Source organism: Lontra canadensis, unplaced genomic scaffold (genome assembly GCF_010015895.1).
Source record: "Lontra canadensis isolate GAN:19392208 unplaced genomic scaffold, GSC_riverotter_1.0 scaffold10, whole genome shotgun sequence".
Taxonomy (NCBI): domain Eukaryota; kingdom Metazoa; phylum Chordata; class Mammalia; order Carnivora; family Mustelidae; genus Lontra; species Lontra canadensis.
In genome coordinates, this window is record NW_022631004.1 from 6,309,473 (window position 1) to 6,335,171 (window position 25,699).

Consider the following 25,699-nt stretch of genomic DNA (forward strand, 5'->3'; position numbering starts at 1 on the left):
AAGTACAGACTAAAGGGAACTATGATAACTTTCTTTAAGTATTTGAAAGGAAGTCCTAGAGAAGAAAGGTAGGAAAGGAAGCTATCATTAATTGTGTATGTGTTATGGTCCAGGCTCAAAATAATTCTGTGAGGTGTAGGTACCACTATTCATTTTATAGATTAGGAAAATGAAGCACAGAGAGCTTAAGTAACTTTATCCAAGGTTCTACTGATGGTAAGTGGCAGAGCTATTACCGCTTCCCCCAAACATTTCAATCATATAACAACCCCTGACGGGTAGTTATTATCAGAGAAACTGGCCCAATATTGATAGAGCTAGGATTCAGTTTGAGAATGGTTTGGTTGTAGGTGGCTGGTGAGGAGGTGTTTTCTGCTAGTGTAGAACATGTTTTCTAAAGAAATCGGTATGGAAGTTACGTGAGAGATTGATTGTTGAGATCTTGAGAGCTTGGCAGGATTTCTTTTTAGATGTGGAGGAGAAAGGCTGTGGTCGTGAATGACCTAACGTTTCTTTTTGAAAGCAGGAAGGGAAATAGATTTCAAGCTGAGAAGAGTAGAGGAACTTTAATATTTATTGCCAGAATTTAATAGGTAAGTAAGATATAAATAGAAGGCTTGACTAAAAATGGGTAGCAGCAAACATGAATATATAGTAGAGTTACTTAGAAGAGCTCTTGACTTTTCTTCTGTAGTGCTTTGCAGAAATGTGGGAAAAGAACATTGGAGAATCTACTTTATCTTTGTTACTTTTTTTTTTTTAAGGTTTTATTTATTTATTTGATAGAGAGCAGGAGAGCACAGGCAGGGAGAGTGGCAGAGGGAGAAGCAGACCCCCTGCTGAGCAGGGAACTCAATGTGGGGCTTATTCTCAGGACCCTGGGATCATGACCCGAGCCGAAGGCAGACTCTTAACTGACTGAGCCACCCAGGTGCCCCTATCTTAGGTTCTTTACATTTTTAAATTTAAACATCCTAACAACCGTGTTAAAATTTGGTGGTATTTCTCTTTTCTAAATCATACTGGTAAAATGATTTAAAAGGAACATTCTAGAATTCTGCATGACAACAATCACTACACACTTACGTATTTGTAATGAACGATAAAAGGTAAATATCTATATATAATAATTACAAATTACAAAGAAAAGTATTCCTACAAAAATGCTCAAAATGTCAGAGTAGTAGTTATTTATGTTACCTTTTGGTTTCCACTAAAGTGGGAAAATTCATTCAATTTTACTAGTAGTCAGGTGTAAATTATTTATTCTTTATTCAGGGCAATTTGGCAATATGTGTTCATATGTAAAGTGTGTGTTTATTGACTAATAGGAAGTTACCTAAAAAAATCAAAGAGTGGGGCACCTGGGTGGCTCAGTCAGTATCCAGCTCTTGATCTCAACTCAGATCTTGATCTTAGGGTCATAAGTTCAAGCCCTTCATTGGGCTCCAACTGGGTGTCGAGCCTATTTAAAAAAAAAAAAAAAAGTCAAGGAGTACACATAAATTTATGTAAGCAAATACAAAATGCTATTTATTATGGTAAAGAACTAGGAATGACTCAAATGAATGTCCTGAATTTTGGTTGGTCTGATATATCCTCATGATTAGAAGCAAATTATGATACACTTCTTTGGTAGGAATATTATGAAACAGGTGGAGAAGAAAATCTGATCACCTGCTGCACAATTTTATCTGTCTTTATTTTAACTCCAGTATAGTTAACATACAGTGTTATATTAATTTCAGGTGTACAATATGGTGATTTAACATTTCAATAATCACCCAGTGCCTATCATATGGTGCACAGTTTGACTTGTCACAATATTGATGATACCACTTTCATTATTAGATTAACATCTAACTGCCAGTGGTGCCTGCGTGGCTCAGTGGGTTAAGCCTCTGCCTTCAGCTCAGGTCATGATCTCAGAGTCCTGGGATCCAGCCCCACATGGAGCTTTCTGCTCGGCAGGGAGCTTGCTTCCCGCTCTCTCTCTGCCTGCCTCTTTGCCTACTGATTTCTCTCTCTCTGTCAAATAAATAAATAAAATCTTAAAAAAAAAAAAATTGAATGGCCAATTTTCTCTATGGTAAAGTTACTCTTTCCCTTTTGTTTTTAATAAGTGTTTTGTGGAAAGGTACTTTGAAATTATTTAAATATCCTGTTCCTCAGATTGTTAATTTATCTTATCAATATGGCCTCTTTGGCTTCCTATTTTATTAAATGAGTTGTAGTACGTTATTATCATTATTTATCTTTAGTATTATTATTTTAAAATTTAATTTTGTGTGTGCGTGTCCCAAAATTCATTGTTTATGCCACACCCAGTGCTCCATGCAACACAAATGCCCTTAATTTCACATCATTAACCTCAAAGTTCTTTTTAGTTTTCTTTTCTACTTAAATGCTCTCTTCACATTGTTTGAGCTCGTATACCTTGCTCCAGGTCAGTGTCACCCCCATCCTGGTGCAAATACTTTACTTGATCTATTCAAGCTAACTGCTTGAGGCCTGACTAGATTAAGGAAGTTTGGAAAATAGGGCCCCTTTGCTCTTTAAAAGTACAATATTTTTATACTGTAGTATAATGGGAAAATAACTGATTTTACTTGAAACACAGGATTCTTAGATACAGATTCTCTCTTGGCCAACTCTCTATCCCTGCCTTCAGACTGTCACTCCTAGGTCACCTTCCCTAAGTTTCACCTTGACCACTATATCTAAAGATGCAAGCAGCTTTCACTAACCCTCACCCCATGCTTCCAATTTCCCTCACTCTTCTCTATTATTTCCTAAACCACCTTCTAGCTCCCAACTTATTTATTATGTTTATTATTTATTGTCTGTCTTCCCCTACAAGGGCTGAACTTTTTGTTTATATAAGCACTGATATATCACAAGCATCTAGAATAATACCTAGACTTCTATTTGTTTTCAAAAGATAATTTTCAATAAATGAGTGAGTATATAAAGCTGCATGCTTGTTTCAGTCCTCAGTGTTCACTCAGGAATTTGGTTTCTTTTAGGGTAACCATGCAAATTAAAAATAAGAAAACCTTGGGGCACTTGGGTGCCTCAGCGTATGACTCTTGATTTCTACTTAGGTCATGATCTCAGGGTTTCGAGGTCAAGCCCCATGTCAGGCTCTGTGCTGGGCATGGAGCCTGCTTGGGATTCTCTCTCTACCTCTGCCCCTTCCCCAACCCCCTCTTTAAAAGAAAAGAGACCCCTATGCTTTCAAGCCTGTTAAATTTACTGCCACATTAGGTGTCCTTTTGTAGCAAGTGGGGCAGTGGAGATGATCTTCCATTGCCTACACTATTGGAATGGAGCTTAGAGGTTCATTTTCACTACAAGCAAATCATTATACTTACATAATATGTTGAAATTATACAACTGTTTTTCCTGTAGGCTTCTAGTTTATGTGATCTTGAGGTTGTAGACTGGCAAAATAAAGATTTTAAATAGTTACACAGTTCTCCTTTACTTAGTCTTTTACCATATCATATTTGAATCTGTTGCTTTCTTGATTTTATCCACTGTTTCCTCTTACACGTAGGTCTCAACTATGGCTAACTACAATTGTTAAGATGCCTTTGATTATAAAATGTGTTGATTTGAGAAATGCTACCATGTGGAAAACTGTGCATTTTATCCTGATGAGACAGGTTGTTATGGAAAAGAATTCTTACTTAGAGATTTTTAAAATTTTGTTTCTTTTAAAATAATCTGATGATTTTTATCTTTCTCTGCCTGAGTTCATCTAAAGTCTCTATCAGTGTGCTCTAACCAAAGACTGCCAGGAATAAACTTTTGGTTAAAAAAGTTAGTTCAGTGAGGGAGGATGCACACAATGAGGAAATTAGGGACATCTGAGTAAGGGAATGTTAGAAATGATTTATTACAGGGTTTGAACCTATATTAGGTGATTTTAGGGAGGGGTTAAGGAAGTGGGGCTTCCTTCTGAATTGAGTACTGTTAGGAAGCATGGGTAATTCTACAGTGAGATACCCTAATAAATCTCATCAGAAGCATGGAAGCCTAAAGCTGTAATTTGTAAAGTCATCAGTCATTCATACTAACAAAACTAAGCCTAATTAGTATTACCAGGCCAGCTCCTGATGTCGGAGGCTACTTTTCTACATTCTCAACTGTTTCTGTCTTCTTCCTTTATGTATGCTAGTTGAGCATTTCTTCTTCCATCTCTCCTTCATTTATCTTTCTGTCCACACTACTTTGTGTCCTTTTAAGTACTTCTAGCATACCTATGCCTGAAGTTTTGAGAACATATCATAAGCATCAGACCTCTGGTAGTGCATATATTCCAGGATCTTTTGAGCTACTCTTCTCTCATGTATCAGCTTTGCATATTCTTTGTTTCATTTTCCTCAGTATTATTTCCTTCTTTTTGGACTGTTCTCTCTAGAATTGTGATGAGATTTCAGTCTGTATTTACCCAAATACTAACTTGCCACCCATTTAAGATACTGCTTTCAGAAACTGAATTTTACTGAATTACATCTGCAAGCAAGATATGCATGTCTCTTGTTCCTGTAGACTCCAGGTTGTAAGGATATCATCCAAGTTGGATTCCAGTGACTCTTACAGTCCCTGTGTCATAGAGGGACACTCTATATGTCTGTTCTTTTTCTTCCTAATATTGGCCTTAGAAAAGGCAAATGGCTGTTCTGTTTCCTTTGATCCTACTCCTAGCTTAAACTGAATGATGTTCTATCCCATATATCCTAATTCTTAAACAGGAACTTTATTTTTCCCCTTTCTTTCTTGAGCTTTTAGAATTTCTTAAGTCTCAGTAAATTATCATACAAATTAGTCTTCTATCACACTTTCAAGACTTGTCATAATGTATGTTGTTTTGTTCCTATCTGTTCTTTTACTCTTCCAGTTACTTTTCTAGTGATTTTTTTTTTTCTCCTGCCAAGTAAGCAGTTATTTGTTGAAAACAAAGATGAAAATTCTCGTACAGGGTAGAACAGCTTTAACATTTCGTAATAGAATAGGATGAATTGACCATTCAACAAAATATACAAGAGTATTAAAGGGTATCTGGAAGTTTCATTGGAGAGTAAAATAAGATCACATGGTAGAAATTAATTTTACACAGTAGTTAGAACAAAGAGAGGGACATAAAAAAGTAGGAAATAACGAAGTACATACCAGATGGGAAGATTAACTTGTAAAATATGAGAGCTAGGAATGATTAAGGGAATAATTTTTGGAATTAACATAAACTGAGGACCCTCTATTGGCAATTTCTCTAAGCTCTGGAGAGATTGGGATGAAAAAGATGAGGTCTTGGCTTTTAAAAAGATTAGTATAATAGGAAAAAGGATATTTAAAAAATCAAGTGAAATATAGCATGACAAATGCACAAACAGGTTAAGTTCTTGTTACACTGAGGATACAAATGAGGGAGTATAACTTCTATTTGAATCATTTAAGAAAGGTTTCACAAAAAAAAAAAAAAAAAAGAAAGGTTTCACAAGTATTCCCTGGGTTATGTTTGTTAGGCTAGACTCAGAAGCACTCAGACTATAGCATAAGGTATTTGGTGACTGAATAAGGTCAGTTTTTATGGAAGTGGAAGTTTATGTACTTGAGGCTAAATTTGGAATTAGCTGTTTTTGTGTTTTGCTTCAATTTGAAAAAGTGTCTACTTGTAAATCTCTATTGCTACTTGTTGGATAGAAGCAATCATGACTTTAGTGAATCAGAAATTAGTTTTCTGTTACCTCTGCAGCTGATGGATCATAGGTTATTTGGTGTAATAATCAAACTTGTAACTAAGATTTACATATTAAATGATTAAAGAGATACCTTGTTAATTGGTAGATTTTAATGTTATCCAAAATATAAGGGACATTTAAAATCCATTGTAATGTTTTGTGTTGACTTGGTATAAAGATAGCTTCTTTGTTTGAACCTTTATCTAAAAATGGAAGATTCCTGTAAATGGTTATTTTCTTTTATAGGTGGTAGATCATCTAATGCAAAATTGCCCTCGGTGCCAACAGTTGGCTCAGTTCCACAAGACCAAGTTTCAAATATGAGGTATTAAAGCTATTAACTTGGATATTTGTGATTTATTCCTTTTGATGACTCTTTAAACTGTCTAGCTACAGTTCTTTTTTTTTTTAACTTACTTTTGTCTATTTTTTTAAAAACATAAGCGACAGAGGCCTGAATATTTTAGAAGTTTCTCTTTAAAGATTATGAGATGTAAAAGGTTTTTGAGAAGTGGCTATTATGATTAATAAGTACTGCATGCAAAACAAATATTTAAATACACAGGTAGTAGCTTATGACTTAGGTTTCATATGATTATGAGCTGCAAATGTAGAATTCATTGTTCATTTTCTACAAAAATGCTGAAGCAAGTTATAGCCAGTCAACCAAAGCCACAGTGAAACTGAACAGTAGATACATTTTTACCGTCCTTAACCTTTTTAAATTGGGAATATGCATTTCAAATTCAAAGGTGGAATGCTGTGGATCTTTTCTACCACTAGAGCCTTCGTGGTCAGAGTTCTTGATCCTCCTTCCACTACTGGAAAATCCTAGCACTCCACAAATACAGGCACCAAAGTTCTGTATGTGTAACCTTGTAGTTGTGATATTATCCAGAGAGGAATAGTATTAAGGGTAGTACCTAGGATGAGATGCTAATTGGTAGAAGAAATTCCCATCAGCTAAACAGTTGATAGTTTCAGTAGCAGCTCTTGTTGGTATTACGAAGTACTCCTTGTGTGAATAAATAGGTAAGTAGTGGCTGTTTGTATATATATTTTGTTTATAAGTTAGGAACTAAAGCTGTGGATGCCTCTGAATTTCCTGAAATGCAGGGAGCTTGTTTAACTCATTAAATATATACATGTGTGTTGTTGTATGTGTGTATACATATGAGTATATGTGCATCTAGTCACAGAGAGACACATTAATATGTAAATTGAGATCATTATAAGTGTGCCAGTAAAGTATACAAATTTTCAAATGAAAAGTTGTTCAGATTGCTTTAGAAAAAAAATTCTTAAAGATGTCAATGAGAAAAGAATATAAACTAATTCAGTTTATAAATACTTACGGTGTCTATGTTGTATGCTGCAGCTGAGAACTTAGAAAGGAAGTTATAATTCTTGAACTGAAGGTACTGATGGTTTATTAATAGACAAATTTTTTTCTCTTAAAGACTTTATTTATTTGAGAGAGAGAGAGACAGAGAGAGAGAGAGAGAGAGAGTTGGGGGAGGGGCAGAGGGAGACTTTAAGACTCCTTTTAAAGCAAGGATCCCAACCCAAGGCTCTATCTCAGGACCCTGAGATCATGACTTGAGCTGAAGGGATATGCTTAAACCGACTGAGCCACTCAGGTGACCCAGGAATACACAAATTTGATAAGGATTTGGTCGAGTTTTTTTAGGTTATAATGGTGTTAAAATCAAGTGCTCTCTACTGACCCATTAAGATTTCCAATAAGATTGGATGCTTAGAGTGGTTGTTTACCAGATTTGTCAGGGCTGGGGTGGTAATATAGAACTTAATAATAAAGGGTATTCTAGCAGAAGGAATGATATGTATAGCAATAATGAGTTGTTATATAATTTTTAATTTCTCATGATTTTACATTTCTTTGGAAACTCATTTTAAAAACTGAAAATAGTAAATTCTAATGAATAGTTCAGATAATATCTTTCCATTAGTATTACAGAGAGGCTTGAACATGCTTTGGAAAAGGCAGCTCCTCTTCTACGAGAGATTTTTGTGGATTTTGCACCTTTTCTTTCTCGGACACTTTTGGGTAGTCATGGACAAGAACTGCTTATAGAAGGAACAAGTAAGTGATTTTTCTATATGTCACTTTACAAATGAATATTTAAATTTATATTTAAGTTTTAAGATTAAAAATTGAAATGAATAATAGGAGAAGCATGGAGTTTCATTGTTCAGGTATTTTTCAGCCTTTGACAAAGTTTCTTACAGAGTCTGTGTCTTTTGAAAGATGTGTCTCTTCTATTGTTCTAATCTGATTTGGATTTTTAATTAGTGATTTGGATGAAGCAGAAAAGTATCTACTGAACCAAAGAACTACAACTTAGATTTCTTTTTTTAATGCATTAAAATAAACTATGAGAATGGAGAATTGGAAAGATTAGTGTTATAGTAATTAGCGGACATTTACCTGGGATTTTACTAGAACTTAAGATCCATATAAACAATAGTATATCACCACATATTAGGAAAATGAATGTATTATTAGTCCTTATTAGTAGAATTCTGTTTTATAAATAAGTAGAAATAACAATGTTGGGGTCCGTTATCAAAGAACAAGACTGAGACAAAGTGAAAGTTATACAAAGCTTTATTCTATGCCAAGCATTAGAAGTTAGACTGACTGGCCAGGGCTGCCTCCGGAGAGAGCAATCCCCTCCCGATCTCACAGGCTGGTTTTATAGGACATAACCGCAGACCCAAGGTACATGGCTTCCATTGTTAAGGCGTTTACTCCCGGAATCAATACCTGGAACCGATACCAGGAACTATTGGGGCGTTTATCCCCGGACTGAAGTCCGTGGATGTAAACAACAATATGGCTACCTAGGCAATATGGAGTCACTCTGGCTAAGCAGGCCCTAATAGTTAAACAGGTTTTAACATTAAATTGGCCCTAACAACAGTACTCTATCCTGCTTACATATAGATTCCTGGATCATTTATAGGTAGTATACTTTGAGATGGTGTCAAACTAGATAGCATTCAGAGTTGGTTATTGAGTTGGATTGAAAACCATGTGCTGTTTATGGAATGAAGGAATATTCAGACTTATTTTTTTTTTTTAAGATTTTATTTATTTGAGAGAGAGAGAGCGCGAGCAGGATTGTGAGAGGGGAGAAGGTCAGAGGGAGAAACAGACTCCCCGCTGAGCAAGGAGCCTGATGCAGGACTTGATCCTGGGACTCCAGGATCATGACCTGAGCCAAAGGCAGTCGCTTAACCAACTGAGCTACTGAGGTGTCCCTGGACTTTTTTTTTTTTTTTTAATATGGGGTACTTGCCATATAGTGAATGTTTTCTAATATTAGAATGGGTGACTCAGCCAATTGCTATCTCTGACAGCAGATATCAGTTCAACAGAGAATAGCTTTCCAAACAATTCTAGTTAAGAGCTTAATAGACTGACTGCAGAATACCAGTCTTCATCCTTACAAGTAGATTTTTTTAAGGATAAGCTGGAGGATTTTCATCAGTGATAATATAGAATTGATTTTTTTAATTTAGATGTGTTTGGACTAGAAGTTTCCTAAATCTGGGCTTGTCTGTGTCCATGGTTCATGGTTTAGGATTAAATACTTTGATTCTCCTAAAGCTGAAAAATCATGGAAAAGTGTAATTATCTGTATCCTGATCTCTTTAAATATCAATTTATAGCTTTAGTTATAAATTTTTGTTGAGTAACAGTCACTAGATGATCTCTTGAGGAATTTTTTAAAACTTACTAAAAAATACTTTTTTTTTTTTTTTAAAGAGATTTTATTCATTTGACAGAGAGTTACCCAATGAGAGAGGGAACACAAATAGGGGGAATGGGAGAGAGAGAAGCAGGCCTCCAGCTGAGAGGGAGCCTGAAGTGGGGCTTGATCCCAGGAGCCTGGGATCATGACCCGAGCTGAAGGCAGATGTTTAACAATTGAGCCACCCAGGCACCCCCCAAAAACTCTCTTTTAGAAATAAGAATATGGAAATGCAAGGTAGAGGTAGTTCAATAGTGGAAGGTACTCTTCATATTAGCACTAATTGAGGGATATCAGCACATTTAAAATAATAAGCTTTAGCTGAAATAAGAATTTCATTATCATCTGTGCTATATAGATGTATATGGAGTTGGTGATGAGTGGTCTCATTTCCACAGAGGGAAAAAGTATTACATTTATTTGAAAAAGTTCAAGTTTTAGAAATATTTACTTAATTTGGGGGTAGAATTTTACCTTATCTGCTGAAGGATATAATTTTTTCAGCCATGCATGGACTATTTGATCTAATGAAGTAATAAAATTTGAAAGATAATGAATTGAAAAATTGAAGGACTTCTCCCTAATTTATACTTCACATGTTAAATGTTTCTTTTTTAAAGTGGTGTGACAATTTGCGAACTATATTTCATTATTGTAAAGTGGATTATTAATTACAGCTTTTTGGTGTAGCAAAACAGAGCTTTTAGTTGGTCTATAATAGTTTTATAGTTTTATATATTTATATAATAGTTTTATAATAGATCCCGCAAGATACTCAGAAGTACTAAACTTGCTAATTCCAGATCCCTGAACAAAATTTAATTTAGAATCAATTTTTTACTGGTAAGTTCTGATAAACTGATAATAAGGAAGATGATGCACTCTTGCTTATCTGTAAACCTGAGCAGTGCCTCATTGGACTGTATTCATAAAAAGTTAGCCCCCCCCCAAAAAAATCTAGGAATTTTATGCATCTTACATATGTATGTTAAGTTGTAAGGAACGTTTTGGGTGGTGGTTTTTGTGCATTGTAAAACAAGAGTTTTGAGTAGAAGTGTTTGTGGCATGTACTGTACAAAAGCACTAGATTCAAAGACAGGAGACCTTGGTTCTAATTCTGCCTTTGTCAGTCACAAGTTGTATGCCCAGAGACTGGAAAGCTTATTACTTCTATAATTTTTTAATGTTTTTTTTTTTTATTTAAAAAATTTTAAATATGTTAAATATGTATAGAGTAGAAATTGAAATAATCATGAACTTATTACCAACTCCCAAACCATCTTTGTTTTGCTATAATTGTTTGTTGTGTCTGCCTCCCTTTATTTTGCTTTAGTATTTAAATCAATTCTAGACAGTGTTGTTTTACCCTTAAGTAATTCATAAGCCATGTAAAAAAGGATATTTTCTTACATAATCATAATTGTTGTGTATATACCTAATATTGATAATAGTTCCATGCCATATAATACTTAGTTCATATTCATTGTTTTTTAAATGTCTTTTTACAAAACATTTTCTCATTTATATACAAACAAAATCAATTTATTGCTTTTGGTTATGTCTTTTAAGTCTTTATTAAAATCAGTTTCTCCGTATTTTCCCTCTGTTTTCATGCTATTGGCTTGTGGACGAAATCTGGTTGGTTGTTCTGTAGAATGTTACATATTTTGGCACTCTGTGGCCATTGTTTCCTCATGATGTCATTTAATGGTTTCTCTGCCCCATTTATTTTCTGATGGCTTGAGATTAGATCTAAAAGTTTAGTTAAACAAGATGGGATTGGGAGGGAGACAAACCATAAGAGACTCTTAATCTCACAAAACAAACAGGGTTGCTAGGGGGTGGGGGAGTAGGGATATGGTGGCTGGGTTATGGACATTGGGAAGGGTATGTGCTATGGTGAGTGCTATGAAATGTGTAATCCTGATGATTCACAGACCTGTACCCCCTGGGACAAATAATACATTATATGTTGATAAAAATAAATGAATGAATGAATGAATGAATGAATAAATAGTTTAGTTTAGTTAGAGGTAACACTGCCTATTACATCTTGCCTAGAACCACATGTTTTCTGATTGTTTCAATTTTAGTGATACTAACTCTCTTTTTCAACCTTTTGTAAGGATTGATATTTTGTTACTTTTGCTTTTTTAAAGAGGTCTTTCAAAAACAAAGAAAGTTACTTAAAAAATAACATTTATTCTATCTTACAATTGCCTTATGTGAACATGTTTTTATAAATCTAGGATTCATTAGGGGGTCTTTGTGATATTGATTTTCCTATACCTTAAAATACTTTGTTATTTCACCATTATTCATGAGTTATTCCTACTATAGTAAGGACTATAAAATAATGAGAAGAAAAGAATACTGGAATTGCCCCTGGAATTATGATATAATAAGAAAATAAATCATCACTCTTGGATCTCCCTCAGTTTGTACTGCATTCCCCAAAGTACTAGATCATATTTTAAGAAGATAGAAATTTGTTTTCTCAGTGGGAACAAGAACTGATATTTGGGGAGGGCAAAAACATTTTAAGTATTATATGGTTCTTCCAGTGGGTCACAGTACATCTATACAGTGTATGTTTAGTATTAAAGTTTCGTGGGGATGCAATTAAGAAAAAAATGTTCTGAAATGGCTTCCTAGTGGGGAGCAATAATGAAAAAAAAAAGGTTAAGAAATATCAGTAAAATCGGTGTAAAAGAAATCCGTGGATACCATCTTTGTGGTCTTATTTTCAGCTTTCATCAAATTCTGTTAGGAATTCAGAATTGCTTATTTTCTGCTCTTAATGATAAGGTGAAAAATTGACAGAAGAAGACATTTTACAATTATTAGACCATCTGAGGATGAATTTAAAGAGACAGAGAGCAACACTCAAATTTTATCAAACCCAAGAATTCATTAGTGCACAGTATATTTCTGTGGACAAAAAGGAAATTGATTTTCTTAGTATGTCATTCTATAGAAAGGACTTCATTGTACAAAATTTATGCAATGTTTTCTGACAAGAACATGGAACATCTTATTTTGCTAAAAAGGTATGTGACAGTGTTCTTCCATGGCTTTGATAGTTACACAGCACAATTTACTTGGTACAGTTTCTAAGTGAATAAAAAAGGCAAGTGTGTTACATGAAAATGATTGGAAAGAAAAGTTCATGTAGAAATGAAAAAAATTAGTGGATTCATCATTCTAAATCATGTTTAAAAGTCCAAAGAAGAAAATATTTTATAATTCTGGATCAAAGAAGATGACTGTCGTCTTTTCAATAAAATTTTGAATGATTCACCTTTTCCAAAGTACTGCATTTGATGATGTAAGTTCAAGAAAGAGGACCAGAATTAATGATAAGGTGGAACCAATTAGAAGTTTATCTGAAATTTGGAATTAGTATTTACAAGATAGATATCATATTTATAGATGAAGAGCAGTTAGTTGAATCCAAAGGCCTTTGCTCATATAGGTTATATACAAATAACCTTTAAAACCAGAGAAATAGAGAATAAGAATTTGAGTGCATTATGCTTAAATTATTATTAAAGCTTCTAATAATGTTCATAATCATCTCTTTTTATATAAAAACCAAGTTGACTTAAATACATACTTAAAATACATATATTTTTAAAAAGGCTTCTTACATTCCATGCGGCAAAATGTCAAGACTGTTTTTCATGTTACTTGAAGTTTAGACAGATCAGTGGGTTCAGATGTTGCTAGCTTAATATCTGGTAAATCATTTAATATTTCTGAATTTAGCAGTAAGGAAAAGCAGTGATAATGGAGGTGGGGTAAATAGTCTTGGGTGAAGAAATTTCAAGAAAATTTCATGACCTCTTTGGTCATGAAATTCCAAATGAGTATAAAGCTCTTGGCTTTGGTATCCTGAGTTTGTCTTTTTTTGAAGGGACTAAAATTGCATATCTTTAAAAAATAAACCAAAAATAAAACCAAGCAAAATGAACGCTATGGTTATTCTGAGAGGCTTTTAGAGAAGTTGGGTTAAGAGCCTACTCAGATCTCTGAGGCTGTCTTGTGTGCTTTCTGCTAACTGGGGCAATAATAGGGTGTGTGTGTGTGTGTGTGTGTGTGTGTGTGTGTGTCTCTTGTGTGCTTTCTGCTAACTGGGGCAATAATAGGGTATGTGTGTGTGTGTGTATAAATGAAAATTAATACTTCTGCAGCAGTTTAGAACTTTAAGTATTGTTTTAGGGCCTTCCTTTGGATAATTCTTAGAGTCTGAAGACAGATTATTGGTTTATAATTCATTTCTTCCTTTTTCATACCTGGAACCAGTGTCACCCAAGGGCAAAAGAGAGAAAGAAAGAGAGGGAGAGAGATGATTAAGTTGTGCAGCCTGATACCAAGTCCTTTATTGGTGATATTTCTTGTTTCTTTGAGCCCAAGGTTATATATTTTTGTTTACAGTATTATTGCCTTTTAGACAGGGAGCTTATTATTAGAGATCTAATATAAGGTCTTTTTTGCCCCCTAAAGCCCTTTCTCATTTAAAATGCAATGTACCATCTACCTTGGCCCTCCTCCCCATCTTTTACAAATCTACAAAACCCCATTCCAAAAAATGCATGAATTTTTCTAATCAAACCATGAAATGTTATTTATTTTACTATCTCTTAACACTTAACTCATTGATCATTGAGTTAAATGGCCCAAGGCCTTTTTTTATCATTATTGTTCTTTTTCTGAGTGGATAAAATAGGCTGAGCCAGATCAGAGCCCAAATATTTTGCTGTTGAAAGGAAAGTTGGTAGGAATTCTGGTTTCTCTAGAATAGAGCAGTGGAATAATGACCTAAGTAAAGAAAGATCTGAGTTTACTTTTTGGAAGTGGAAATATATGGAACTTTCTGGTTGTTTACATTTTATGTAAAGTGACAAGGTTTCAGACCAGCAGAGGGCTGTACCAGCGATGAGATGGACTATTGGCTATGCCCTTCCATTTGGCCTTGGTATTATCCTGCAGAGCTATGCTCATTTCAGCTCTACAGAAACCATAATTTAGTCTAGTTAATGACCTGCTTTCTTAATGCAACATGTATATACTCTGTAGCTAATTTCTATGCTGGTGCTGACACTATTACTATCATTATTTCTATGTTACACGTTTTTTCAGACATTGGGAAAAATGGTTCTTTTCTAAAAAGTGAAGAGGGGAACAACCTATTGTTGTTAACAAGAACAACAATGTTGTTGTTAACAACATTAAATAGGTTGTTTAATGTGAATGCTATTTATAAGGCTACAGAATGGTAGTGTGTGCCATCAGTTGGTATGAGGCAGCATGACTAAAAGAGGTGAGGAAAAAGAACTACAGAGCGAGAAGATTAAAGAAAGGGAATAAGATGGGATAGGATGCCTCCAAGAGCTTTCATGGAAAGAAGAAAGAAAGAAAGAAAGAAAGAAAGAGAAAGAAAGAGAGAAAGAAAGAAGATAATTCTGCAGGGTGTGTAAGGGTCCACCAGGAATTATTTTTATTGTTACACCCTGGATTCTAAACTTGTGTTTGCTTAGAAAAATATAGAATGAAAAATAACAGTTTTTCTGATTATTAGTCATGTGATTTAGTAATTTGGTGCTTTTATTATGGGCATTGCTTTTTTAATATACTGGTTATGAAGTGTTCTTTGAATGAACTTTTTTAGATTTTGTTGGTAACCAAAACCAAGGAAGTCTTTAGATATGTATTGTTTAGAAGTTCCTTCCTGAGATATTTGTGGTGAACGCAAATGATACAGAAAAGAGAAAATGTAAATGAATTTATTTTTAAGAAATCAAGAATATATATCAGAACGCTTACAATTCTGTTAAGGTTTAGCGTGAGGTCACAGGTCAAGGTACTAATAAGAGTGTTTGGGATGTCTGCTGCCATGAAACAAAATGGAAACTTGATTGATAGCTAGAGGGTTGAAGGGAGAGAGTGTGGTGGAGAAAGCAAAGGTCAGGGAGCCATTTCCCTTCTCTGCATGTATAACAATCAGCTCTCTCCAAAACAAAATGTAGATGATATTGATCAATATGGCATATGTTGTGCACATTTCTCAGTGTTGTGAAATGTCATTATATATGGAGTGCTAATGTTTTAGTAGATTGAATACTGAAATGAAATAGTTTACAAATAAAATTGTGGTAGTTTTGATGCCAAGTTTAAAGTAATTACAGAGTACCAGTTTACTAATATTGAATGTTATGTGGGTTTGTTCTTAGCAAGATGTTAAATTTTGTTTTAAAAACCAATTTGGATAAAGTTGTATAACAAATCCCTCATATTTGTTTTTTACTCTGTAATTTTTCTTTTAAATTCTCTTTAAAATAGGTCTGGTTTGCATGAAGTCTAGTAGTTCGGTTGTGGAATTGGTTATGCTACTGTGTTCTCAGGTGAGTAACAGGAAAAAATGTTGGATTAAAAGTAAATTCTTGCATGACTTTATTTATAAGGAAATTATAATTGTTTTGGTAGATATTTTTGCTGTAATAGAGTTTGAATTTGCAATTTTAAAATAATTTTATTTGTATTGCAAAAGGATTACTTCTTGTCTTTGATATTAACAAAGACTACAAAGATAATTTTGTAGTGAGTGCTGAGAGAGAACAGATAGATGAGAAACAGGTTTTTAGAATCACATTAAAAAATGTCTAGAGCGAATGATCTTGAGGTGGCTAAATTTCTTTGCTGAATATATTAAGGTTATAGAAACAGATTTATTTCTAAACCTTGTGGAGTGCCACTCTGACTCCCTTAGGAATAATGGGTTTACTTCCCTTTTGTGTATAGGTTATAAAATGAGTGATAAATAATTTTGAATTCTTGTCATTGCTAATTATTTTTGACATACAGAGTAGATTTGGGAAAACATCAACAAAAGTATGGCAGCCATCATAATAAGATGTAGTGAATAAATTAAAGCAAAATTGCTTTCAGTGTTCAGAAATTTTATATCTCATGTAAACTTTAATGATTTTTAGAACACTTATGTAAAAATCATGGTTTTTCTTTTCTGTTTTGCAATTAAACAGATGAATGTTTTTACTGAGAGTTTTCTTTGTAGTCTTTTAAAAATGATATCTTGCTGGTAGTAAATTCCGCTACTTAAAACTTTAAGATAGCCTTTTTTAATAGGAAGGGTATTGGTCTAGAGGTCAAGGGTTCTGACCCATTTCAAAACCTTTGACCTTCATTTACAACTCTTGTGGTGTACTTGCCTGACGAATAAGGATAATGCAAAATTAATGTTTCTTTGCATCGATTTATTCATTTTAGCGTTTATATTGCCAAATTTATTTAGACTGTGCTGATGGACATTTCATGAATACAAATTAAAGAATCATAGAAGGTGTGAAAAATCAATACTATGCATTGTCAATAAAATGCAATAAGAACAATTACTTCTAGAGATTACACTTAATGGATTTTTATAATGAACTTGTGAGGAGTGGTTATGTTTCTAGTGAGCTTATTATTCTTAGATTTAGCAAGAATCATGTTTTTATAATTTAATCATCTCCTTTAGAAAACTATATTCCTTTAAAAAGCTTAATGTAGAAAATTTTTCATTAACTAATCTGATTTGAAATAATTGCTTATTTATTTCTTGGATCTAAGTTACCATATGCCATTCTTAAACCAATACAAAATTATCCTTACTTTTAAGAAGCATTTGTTTCTTCACAGAGTATGAAATTATTTATACTGATATAAATGTTTCATAGATGAATTTTGATAACAAAATTCCACTTTTTAGTTCAGAAGAATTGAATATATTCTTGATATATCAAAGCTGTTTCAGATAGTATATTACATAGTTGAATGTTAGAAGCCAAAAAGATGAAGAATGACATATTTTAAAGCACCTATTTATCATGTATGTCACAGGGCTGTTTAATACTAATCTAATCAAATGGGATATGAAGATCACTTAGTAGAATAAGTTGCAAAAGTCAGATACCGTCAAGATTTTTGTTTGAATAAAATCAAATACATTATTTGTTATTTGAAGTCCTTACCATTTTTTATGAGTTCTTCAAAAGTTCCATGGCATCTCTATAAGATGTAGCACAGTGTGAAAAATTATGTGAAAAATGAAGCTAGAATTAGCTCCAGATGTATACAGATTGTTCCGGGGTGATAATTACATTTTTCACTTTGAATTTTCCTAATTCAAAGAGGTCAGCTTGGCAGTCACAAAAGTGATTTATTTTGTTAAGAAGTGAACTGTCTTTTTCTACATGAAAGCTTAAGAGATATGAAATTGAATTTGAAGTCGACATTTTGCAGATCCTGGGTGGGGATGGCTTGAGTTTGATTGATAATTTTTTTTAGTCTGAGATAGGGTGGGAAGTGAAAAGCTAGCATATTGCTAAAATTTTAATTAATTTTTTAAGGGGAGATGGAGAGGATTGAGTGCCAGAGATTGAAAGATCAGGTCAAAAACTCCTTTTTAATCACATAAGTAATGGGATATGCTTATGAACTTAACATCTGCAAATTTGATTTAAAACTTTACAAATTAGTTGGTGTTAATTACATGACAATCAGCCATGTTCTGATTATTTTCTTTGAATCCATTCAGAACTTACTTTCTTTTTGCATTCTTTTTAACAAGGTGTTTAAATTGGCCACATTTTATTACAAAAGAAAGATTAGGACCTAAATTTAAGAAATGTGGAAATGAACACATTTGTTTTGCTGTCGTTAAGACCAAACAAATCACTGTATATTTTCTTGAGGCTTCAACTAGGATTATATTTTTCAGTATTTACTTATTCATTATTAGGTTGATTAGACAGCATTTCATATTTTATCTCATTTACATTTAACATTGTTAAGGCAAAAATCCTGTTATTTAGAGTAGAAAAGCTTTCTTAACGTACTCAGCATTACATTTTTGAGTAGAGTTAAATACTGAAGATTTGTTAAATTAGGTTTATTCATATATTGAGTCACATATATATGTAAAGTAATTCAAGAGCTACTTAAGCTTCAAAGGTTGATTTAAATTATTTTTGCTTCTTTAAAATAAGATTGTATACGTTCTTCAGGAAACTGTACTCTCTGATGCCTAGAAAAAAATTGAACAAATTCTAATTTACACTTCAGATTTAGTTTTTCACAAGCATGGAACTTACTAGTGCCTACTATTTGTTGTATATGTGTGTAAACCTTATAGAAATCTATATGAATTTAAAGAAAATGCTAACTGTTTCAACTAATAATATTCTAGCATTGTGTAGTGTTTGTATCATGCTCATTTGACATTAATATCATTTTTGAAAGAATTGACATTGCATTCAAGGCCACTTTATAAAAGCGTTGCTTTGCTCATCCTAATTCAGTCTGACATACATTCCAATAACACTACCTCCCTTCTCGGGTTTAAAGCTAAATTTATGACTGTGCATTGTGAAGTGCATCATTTAAAAATGGTTTCAACCCAAAACATCTAATAAATAAATAATGTGTATGGCTACTCAGTAGTAGACTTTCTAGACTAGAAATCATTCCATCGGATACTCAACAGTCCACTATCGGAGAGGGCTGTCAGATAAATCTTATGGTAGCTGCATTCATGTCCTGTAAATCACATATTATTGTCTGAGCCTTCTGCCAGGTCATCTATTCTTTTCCCATTTATCAGAAATGCATAGAGTATATAGAAAAACTAGAAGCACCATGTAGTCTGGCCTAGCATCCTGTCTGAGTAATTAATTAGCAGCAAAACATAATTTAAAATGCCATTAGTCTGATTTTTCTTTAAAAATTGTTTTATCAAAATACGTAGATTGTTCCTATTTTGGAAATATTTTTTTTCACATGAAGGTTATGAGATAAGATTTGGTCATTTTAGATTCAGGTGTGTGTTTCTACACCCCTTAATTATTAATTTAAAAATTATAATAAGAACCAGATGTTACCATTTTTATGATTCTTTTACGGCAGTTTTATGTTGAATTTTTGCTACTTGAGGTATCTTTTTTCCTAAATTTTTATGGTAAAATGTTTTTCCCTTCAGTATCCTCTAATTTTTTTCTAAATCTGGTTTTCTTCTCCTTTTTAAGTTTGTCTCTTCTAAATATGTGACATTAATGTCATTGCTCTTGACTTTTTATTTCATGAGCTTTTCCTTTTTGTAGTTGTGATGAGTATTTTGAGTAAAGTAGGTAATTGAAACAAACCAAAGTGGGGGCAGGAGAAGAAAAACCAGCTCTATATCATGGCACAAAAGTGTCCTTCATTATCAGGTCTCACTTATTGCTTGGACCTTACTTCTTACCACTTTGTTTTTGTAGTCTCATGCTCAATTTATATATTCTCAAACTACGCTGAACTATTTAGTTACTCAAATGTGCCATCATAATTTTGTCTGTTAGTGTATGCTTTTTCTTTCCCTAAAATTTCCCTCCTTCAAATTTGGTGACTCTAATGGTTGACTTATCATTCAGAACTGAGCTTAATTGTCCTTTTCTCAGATCATCATATCTATAGTTGGTATCTTTTTGCTTATCTTCATTTGCTTATCCTCATTTTAGCACTCCTCATAGGATGTACAACCAATTTTAGGTATACATGTAGCACTTTTTACTTTTTTGTTGTCAGCTTCCCTGTCTGTATTCTAGGCCTTGTGAAGGTAACAACTCTTTCTGTTTTGCCTGTTAAAGTATGCCTGGTACTCAGCACAGTCCCTGGCACATGATGGCTGCCTAGTGAATATATATGTATGTGTATATATATATATTTATTTATTTTCTATTGAGGTTTTTAAATTTTTAAATTTATTTATTTTTTAAATTTTTTAAATTTTATTTTTTATAAACATATAATATATTTTTATCCCCAGGGGTACAGCTCTATGAATCGCCAGGTTTACACACTTCACAGCACTCACCATAGCACATACCCTCCCCAATGTCCATAACCCCACCCCCCCAACCCATCCCCCCATCAACCCTCAGTTTGTTTTGTGAGATTAAGAGTCACTTATGGTTTGTCCCCCTCCCAATCCCATCTTGTTTCATTTATTCTTCTCCTAACCCCTTAACCCCCCATGTTGCATCTCCTCTCCCTCATATCAGGGAGATCATATGATAGTTGTCTTTCTCCAATTGACTTATTTGCCTAGTGAATATTTATAGATAAATAAATAATCCAGCTTCCAGCTACATGGCAGTCTTTCTGGAAATGGAAAGCTTCCTTTGACTCCTCTCTGCTCCAAGGCTCTAACTCTATTGTTCATCCAGAGCTCCCACTGCCTGTTATTCCTTTCATTGTTTAAGTTGCCTGTGATTTTTCTTTCTCTTCCAGTAGACTATAAGTTTCTTGAAGGCAAGCACTGTGTTTTGTTGTGTATCTCCAAAATCCAGCATAATTACTGTTCAACCAAATATTTATGTATTTGTGTAATTAATAATTGAATGATAACAGTAGTCTTAAGTCAACATATTTTGGGCCTTTGCCTTTTGGTCTTTTTCACTGTGAAATATTCCCATACTTCTTGTATATTATTGTGTGTGTTTTAAGTGTTCATTTTTTTTTTTTTGGAAGATTTTATTTATTTATTTGACAGAGATCTCACAAGTAGGCAGAGAGGCAGGCAGAGAACCTGATGTGGGACTTGATCCCAGGACACTGGGATCATGACCTGAGCCGAAGGCAGAGGCTTTAACCCACTGAGCCACCCAAGGAGCCTCTTAAGTGTTCATTTTTATTTTCAGCTATCTTGTCCTAACCCAGTTCTGTAGTTGTGTTCATTTATAAATAGGGTCTTTGTCTTTTCATTGTCATTTGGCTTAGTTTTACCTCTTTAAAAAAAAAAAACAAAAACTTGTTGAAGTATAATTTATATACAGTATATATGCACATAGTTTACAATTTGATTAATTTTGACATATATACAATGATGTAATAACCATTTCAGTCTGGAAAGTTCCCTGTACCACTTTGCAATCATTCTCCATCCCTGTTTTCTACTGATTCGACTTCTGTTAAAGTTACTGAGTTTTACTGATTGTAGAATTTTTTATTTAAAGATTTTATTTTTATTTATTTGACAGATAGAGATCACAAGTATGCAGAGAAACAAGCAGAGAGAGAGAGGAGGAAGCAGGCTCCCTGCTGAGCAGAGAGCCCGATGTGGGGCTTGATCCCAGGACTCTGAGATCATGACCTGAGCCGAAGGCAGAGGCTTAACCCACTGAGCCACCCAGGCGCCCCTGATTGTAGAATTTAATATAAATGGAGATTTACTTCTTTTAATTGTGGTGCTTGGATATTCAGAGTGTGCTGTATTTAGGGTATGCTTAAACTTTTTTCATTTAAATTCACTATTCAGTATTAAGAAAGTGTTCTTTATTTTTTGTAAGAAAAAAATTGAGCTAGTTATAAAAAGGATAATCTTTTTGCCAGAGTAGGAATTTTTTTTTTAATTTCTTTTCAGCATAACAGAATTCATTGTTTTTGCACCACACCCAGTGCTCCACGCAATACGTGCCCTCCTTAATACCCACCACCTTGCTCCCCCAACTCCCCACCCCCCACCCCTTCAAAACCCTCAGGTTGTTTTTCAGAGTCCATAGTCTCTCATGGTTCACCTCCCCTTCCAATTTCCCTCAACTCCTTTCTCCTCTCCATCTCCCTATGTCCTCCATGTTATTTGTTATGCTCCACAAGTAAGTGAAACCATGATAATTGACTCTCTCTGCTTGACTTATTTCACTCAGCATAATCTCTTCCAGTCCTGTCCATGTTGACACAAAAGTTGGGTATTCATCCTTTCTGACGGAGGCATAATACTCCATAGTGTATATGGACCACATCTTCCTTATCCATTCGTCTGTTGAAGGGCATCTTGGTTCTTTCCACAGTGTGGCGACCGTGGCCATTGCTGCTATAAACATTGGGGTACAGATGGCCCTTCTTTTCACTACATCTGTATCTTTGGGGTAATTACCCAGTAGAGCAATTGCAGGGTCATAGGGAAGCTCCATACTGTTCTCCAAAGTGGTTGCACCAACTTGCATTCCTACCAACAGTGGAAGAGGGTTCCCCTTTCTCCACATCCTCTCCAACACGCATTGTTTCCTGTCTTGCTAATTTTGGCCATTCTAACTGGTGTAAGGTGGTATCTCAATGTGGTTTTAATTTGAATCTCCCTGATGGCTAGTGATGATGAACATTTTTTCATGTGTCTGATAGCCATTTTTATGTCTTCATTGAAGAAGGGTCTGTTCATATCTTCTGCCCATTTTTTGGAATTTTGAGTATAAGTTGCTTATTGGAAATGTAAATGTCTTCTTAATGTGTGCATATTTTTTCCTATAAGGAAATCCTATAGTGTGGAGCTTTTATACAGCAGTGTGGTGAGACCGTTGACTATAGTTTCAGAATGTTTTATTTTTAGGATTTGTTAGGTTCATTTCAAATGCTGTCTCTTTTACAGAACTTGCTTGCTTGCTTTTTTGCTAGCTTGATTTATTTACTTACTTTATAGTTGCTTATTTAACTTCCACTTAGTTAACATAGACTATAATATTAGTTTCAGGTGTACAGTACAGTGATTGAACACTTCGTACACATGGGTGCTCATCACAACAAGTGCCGTCCTTAGCTCCTGTCACCTATTTAACCAATACCTCCCCCCTGCCCCCATCTCTTGTCTGGTAACCATTGGTTTGGTCTCTATAGTTAAAAGACTCTTTTTCTTGTTTTGCCTCTCTCTCTTTTCAAACCTCTCCTTTGCTTGTTTTTTTTTTTTTTCTTAAATTCCACATATGAGTGAAATCATAAGGTATTTGTCTTTCTCTGACTGACTTGTTTTGCTTAGCATAATACTCTAGCTCCATCCACGTTGTTACAAATGGCAATATTTAATTCTTTTTTATGGTGGAGTAATATTCCATCACCTACACACACACACACACACACACACACACATGCACACACACACAGAGCCCACATTTTTATCCATTCATTCGTTGATGGACATTTGGAATCTTTTCATAATTTGGCAATTGCAGATGATAGTTCTATAAACATTGGAGTTGTGTGTATCCTTTTGAATAAGAATTTTTTTTTTTAATATTCATTTATTTGACAGAGAGAGAGAGAGAGAGCGATCACAAGTAGGCAGAGAGGCAGGCAGAGAGAGAGGGGAATCAGGCTCCCTGCTGAGCAGAGAGCCCCATGTGGGGCTCGATCCCAGGACCCTGAGATCATGACCTGAGCTGAAGGCAGAGGCTTAACCCACTGAGCCACCCAGGCGCCCCAATAAGTATTTTTTTGTTTTGTTTTGTTTTGTTTTGGGTAAATACCTACTAGAGCAAATGCAGAATTGTATGGTAGTCTATTTTTAATTTTTTTGAGGAACCTCCATACTGTTTTCTGTAGCGGCTGCACCAGTTTGCATTGCCACTAAGAGTGTAGGAGGAGAACCCATCACATGTAATCATTTAATCATTATTAAATGATTAGGGAAACCCTTTATTAAATGAGAGGGGAACCTTTTCTCCATATCCTCACCAACACTTCCTATTTCTTGTGTTGTTGATTTTAGCCATTCTGACAAGTGTGAGGTGATATTTCACGTAGTTTTGATTTGCATTTCCCTGGTGATGAGTGATATTAAGCTTCCTTTCATTGTATCTTTTGGCCATCTTTATGTTTTTTTTGGAAAAATGTCTCTTCATGTCTTCTGCCCAATTTTTAATTGAATTATTTTTTGAGTGTTGAGTTATATAAATTCTTTATATATTTTGGATACTAACCCTTTATCAGATAATGTCATTTGCAAATATCTTCTCCCATTTTGTAGGTTGACTTTTAGTTGTGTTGATTGTTTCCTTTGCTGTGCAGAAGCTTTTTATTTTGATGAAGTCCCAATATTTATTTTTACTTTAGTTTCCCTTGCCTCAGGAGACAGAAGTTGCTAGAAAGAAGTTGCTACAGTCAGTGTAAAAGAACTTACTGCCTGTATTCTCTAGAATTTTTATGGTTTCAGGTCTCACATTTAGGTCTTTAATCCATTTTGAATTTATTTTTGTGCTTGGTATATGAAAGTGGTCCAGTTTCACTCTTCTGCATATTGCTATCCAGTTTTCCCAGTACCATTTGTTAAAGAGACTGTTTTTTTTCCCATTGGATATTCTTTTCTGCTTTGTTGAATATTAACATAGTTGTGGGTTTCTCTCTGGGTTTTCTGTTCTGTTTCATTGATCTCTGTGTTTATTTTTGTGCCAGTACCATACTATCTTGATCACTGCAGCTTTGTAATGTAACTTTAAGCCTGGAATTGTGATGCCTCCAGCTTTGTTTTTCTTTTTCAAGGTTGCTTTGTTTATCCAGGTTTTTTTCTGGTTCCACACAAATTTTTGTATTGTTTGTTCTAGCTCTGTGAAAAATGATGTTGGTACTTTAATAGGGATTGCATTAAGTCTATAGATTGTTTTGGGCAGTATAGACATTTTAACAGTATTTCTTCTTCCAATCCATGAGCATGGAATGTTTTCCCATTTCTTTGTGTCCTCTTTTAGTTTCTTTCATTAGGCTTACATAGTTTTTAGAGTGTATGCTTTTCACCTCTTTGGTTAAGTTTATTCCTGGGTATCTTATTGTGTTTGGTGCATTTATAAATGGGGTTGATTCCTTAATTTCTCTTTCTGCTGCTTCATTATTGGTTCATAGAAATGCTACAGATTTCTCTATGTTGATTTTGTATCCTGTGACTTTATAGAATTCATGTATCACTTCGAGCAGTGTTTTGGTAGTCTTTTGGGTTTTCTATGTTGAGTATCAGCAAATAGTGAAAGTTTTACTTCTTCCTTGGTGATTTGGATGCCTTTTGTTTCTTTTTGTTGTCTGATTGCTGTGGCTAGGACTTCCAGTACATGTTGAATGAATAAAAGTGGTGAGAGTGGACATCCCTGTCTTGTTCCTCACAGTAGAGGAAAAGCTTTCAGTTTTTCCCCACTGAGTATATTAGCTGTGGCTTTTTCATTATTGCCTTCATTATGTTGAGATATGTTCCCTCTAACCCTGTGTTGTTGAGTGTTTTTATCATGAATGGATGTTGCACTTTGTTAAATGTTTTTTAAATGATCATATGGTTATTTCTTTTATTAATGTGATGTATTACATTGATTGATTGGTGAATACCTA

At 34.2% G+C, this 25,699-nt stretch overlaps 1 protein-coding gene across 3 annotated transcripts in view; it reads left to right on the forward strand.

The window, feature by feature from the left end:
• Positions 1–25,699, forward strand: part of LRBA (LPS responsive beige-like anchor protein) — a 729,797-nt gene that overhangs the window by 206,610 nt on the left and 497,488 nt on the right. For all 3 annotated transcript variants that reach the window (XM_032855538.1, XM_032855540.1, XM_032855539.1), the window contains exons 32-34: positions 5,994–6,072; positions 7,718–7,851; positions 15,869–15,930. In XM_032855538.1, coding sequence (XP_032711429.1) covers positions 5,994–6,072; positions 7,718–7,851; positions 15,869–15,930 — 275 coding nt within the window. The remainder of the gene's footprint in view (positions 1–5,993; positions 6,073–7,717; positions 7,852–15,868; positions 15,931–25,699) is intronic.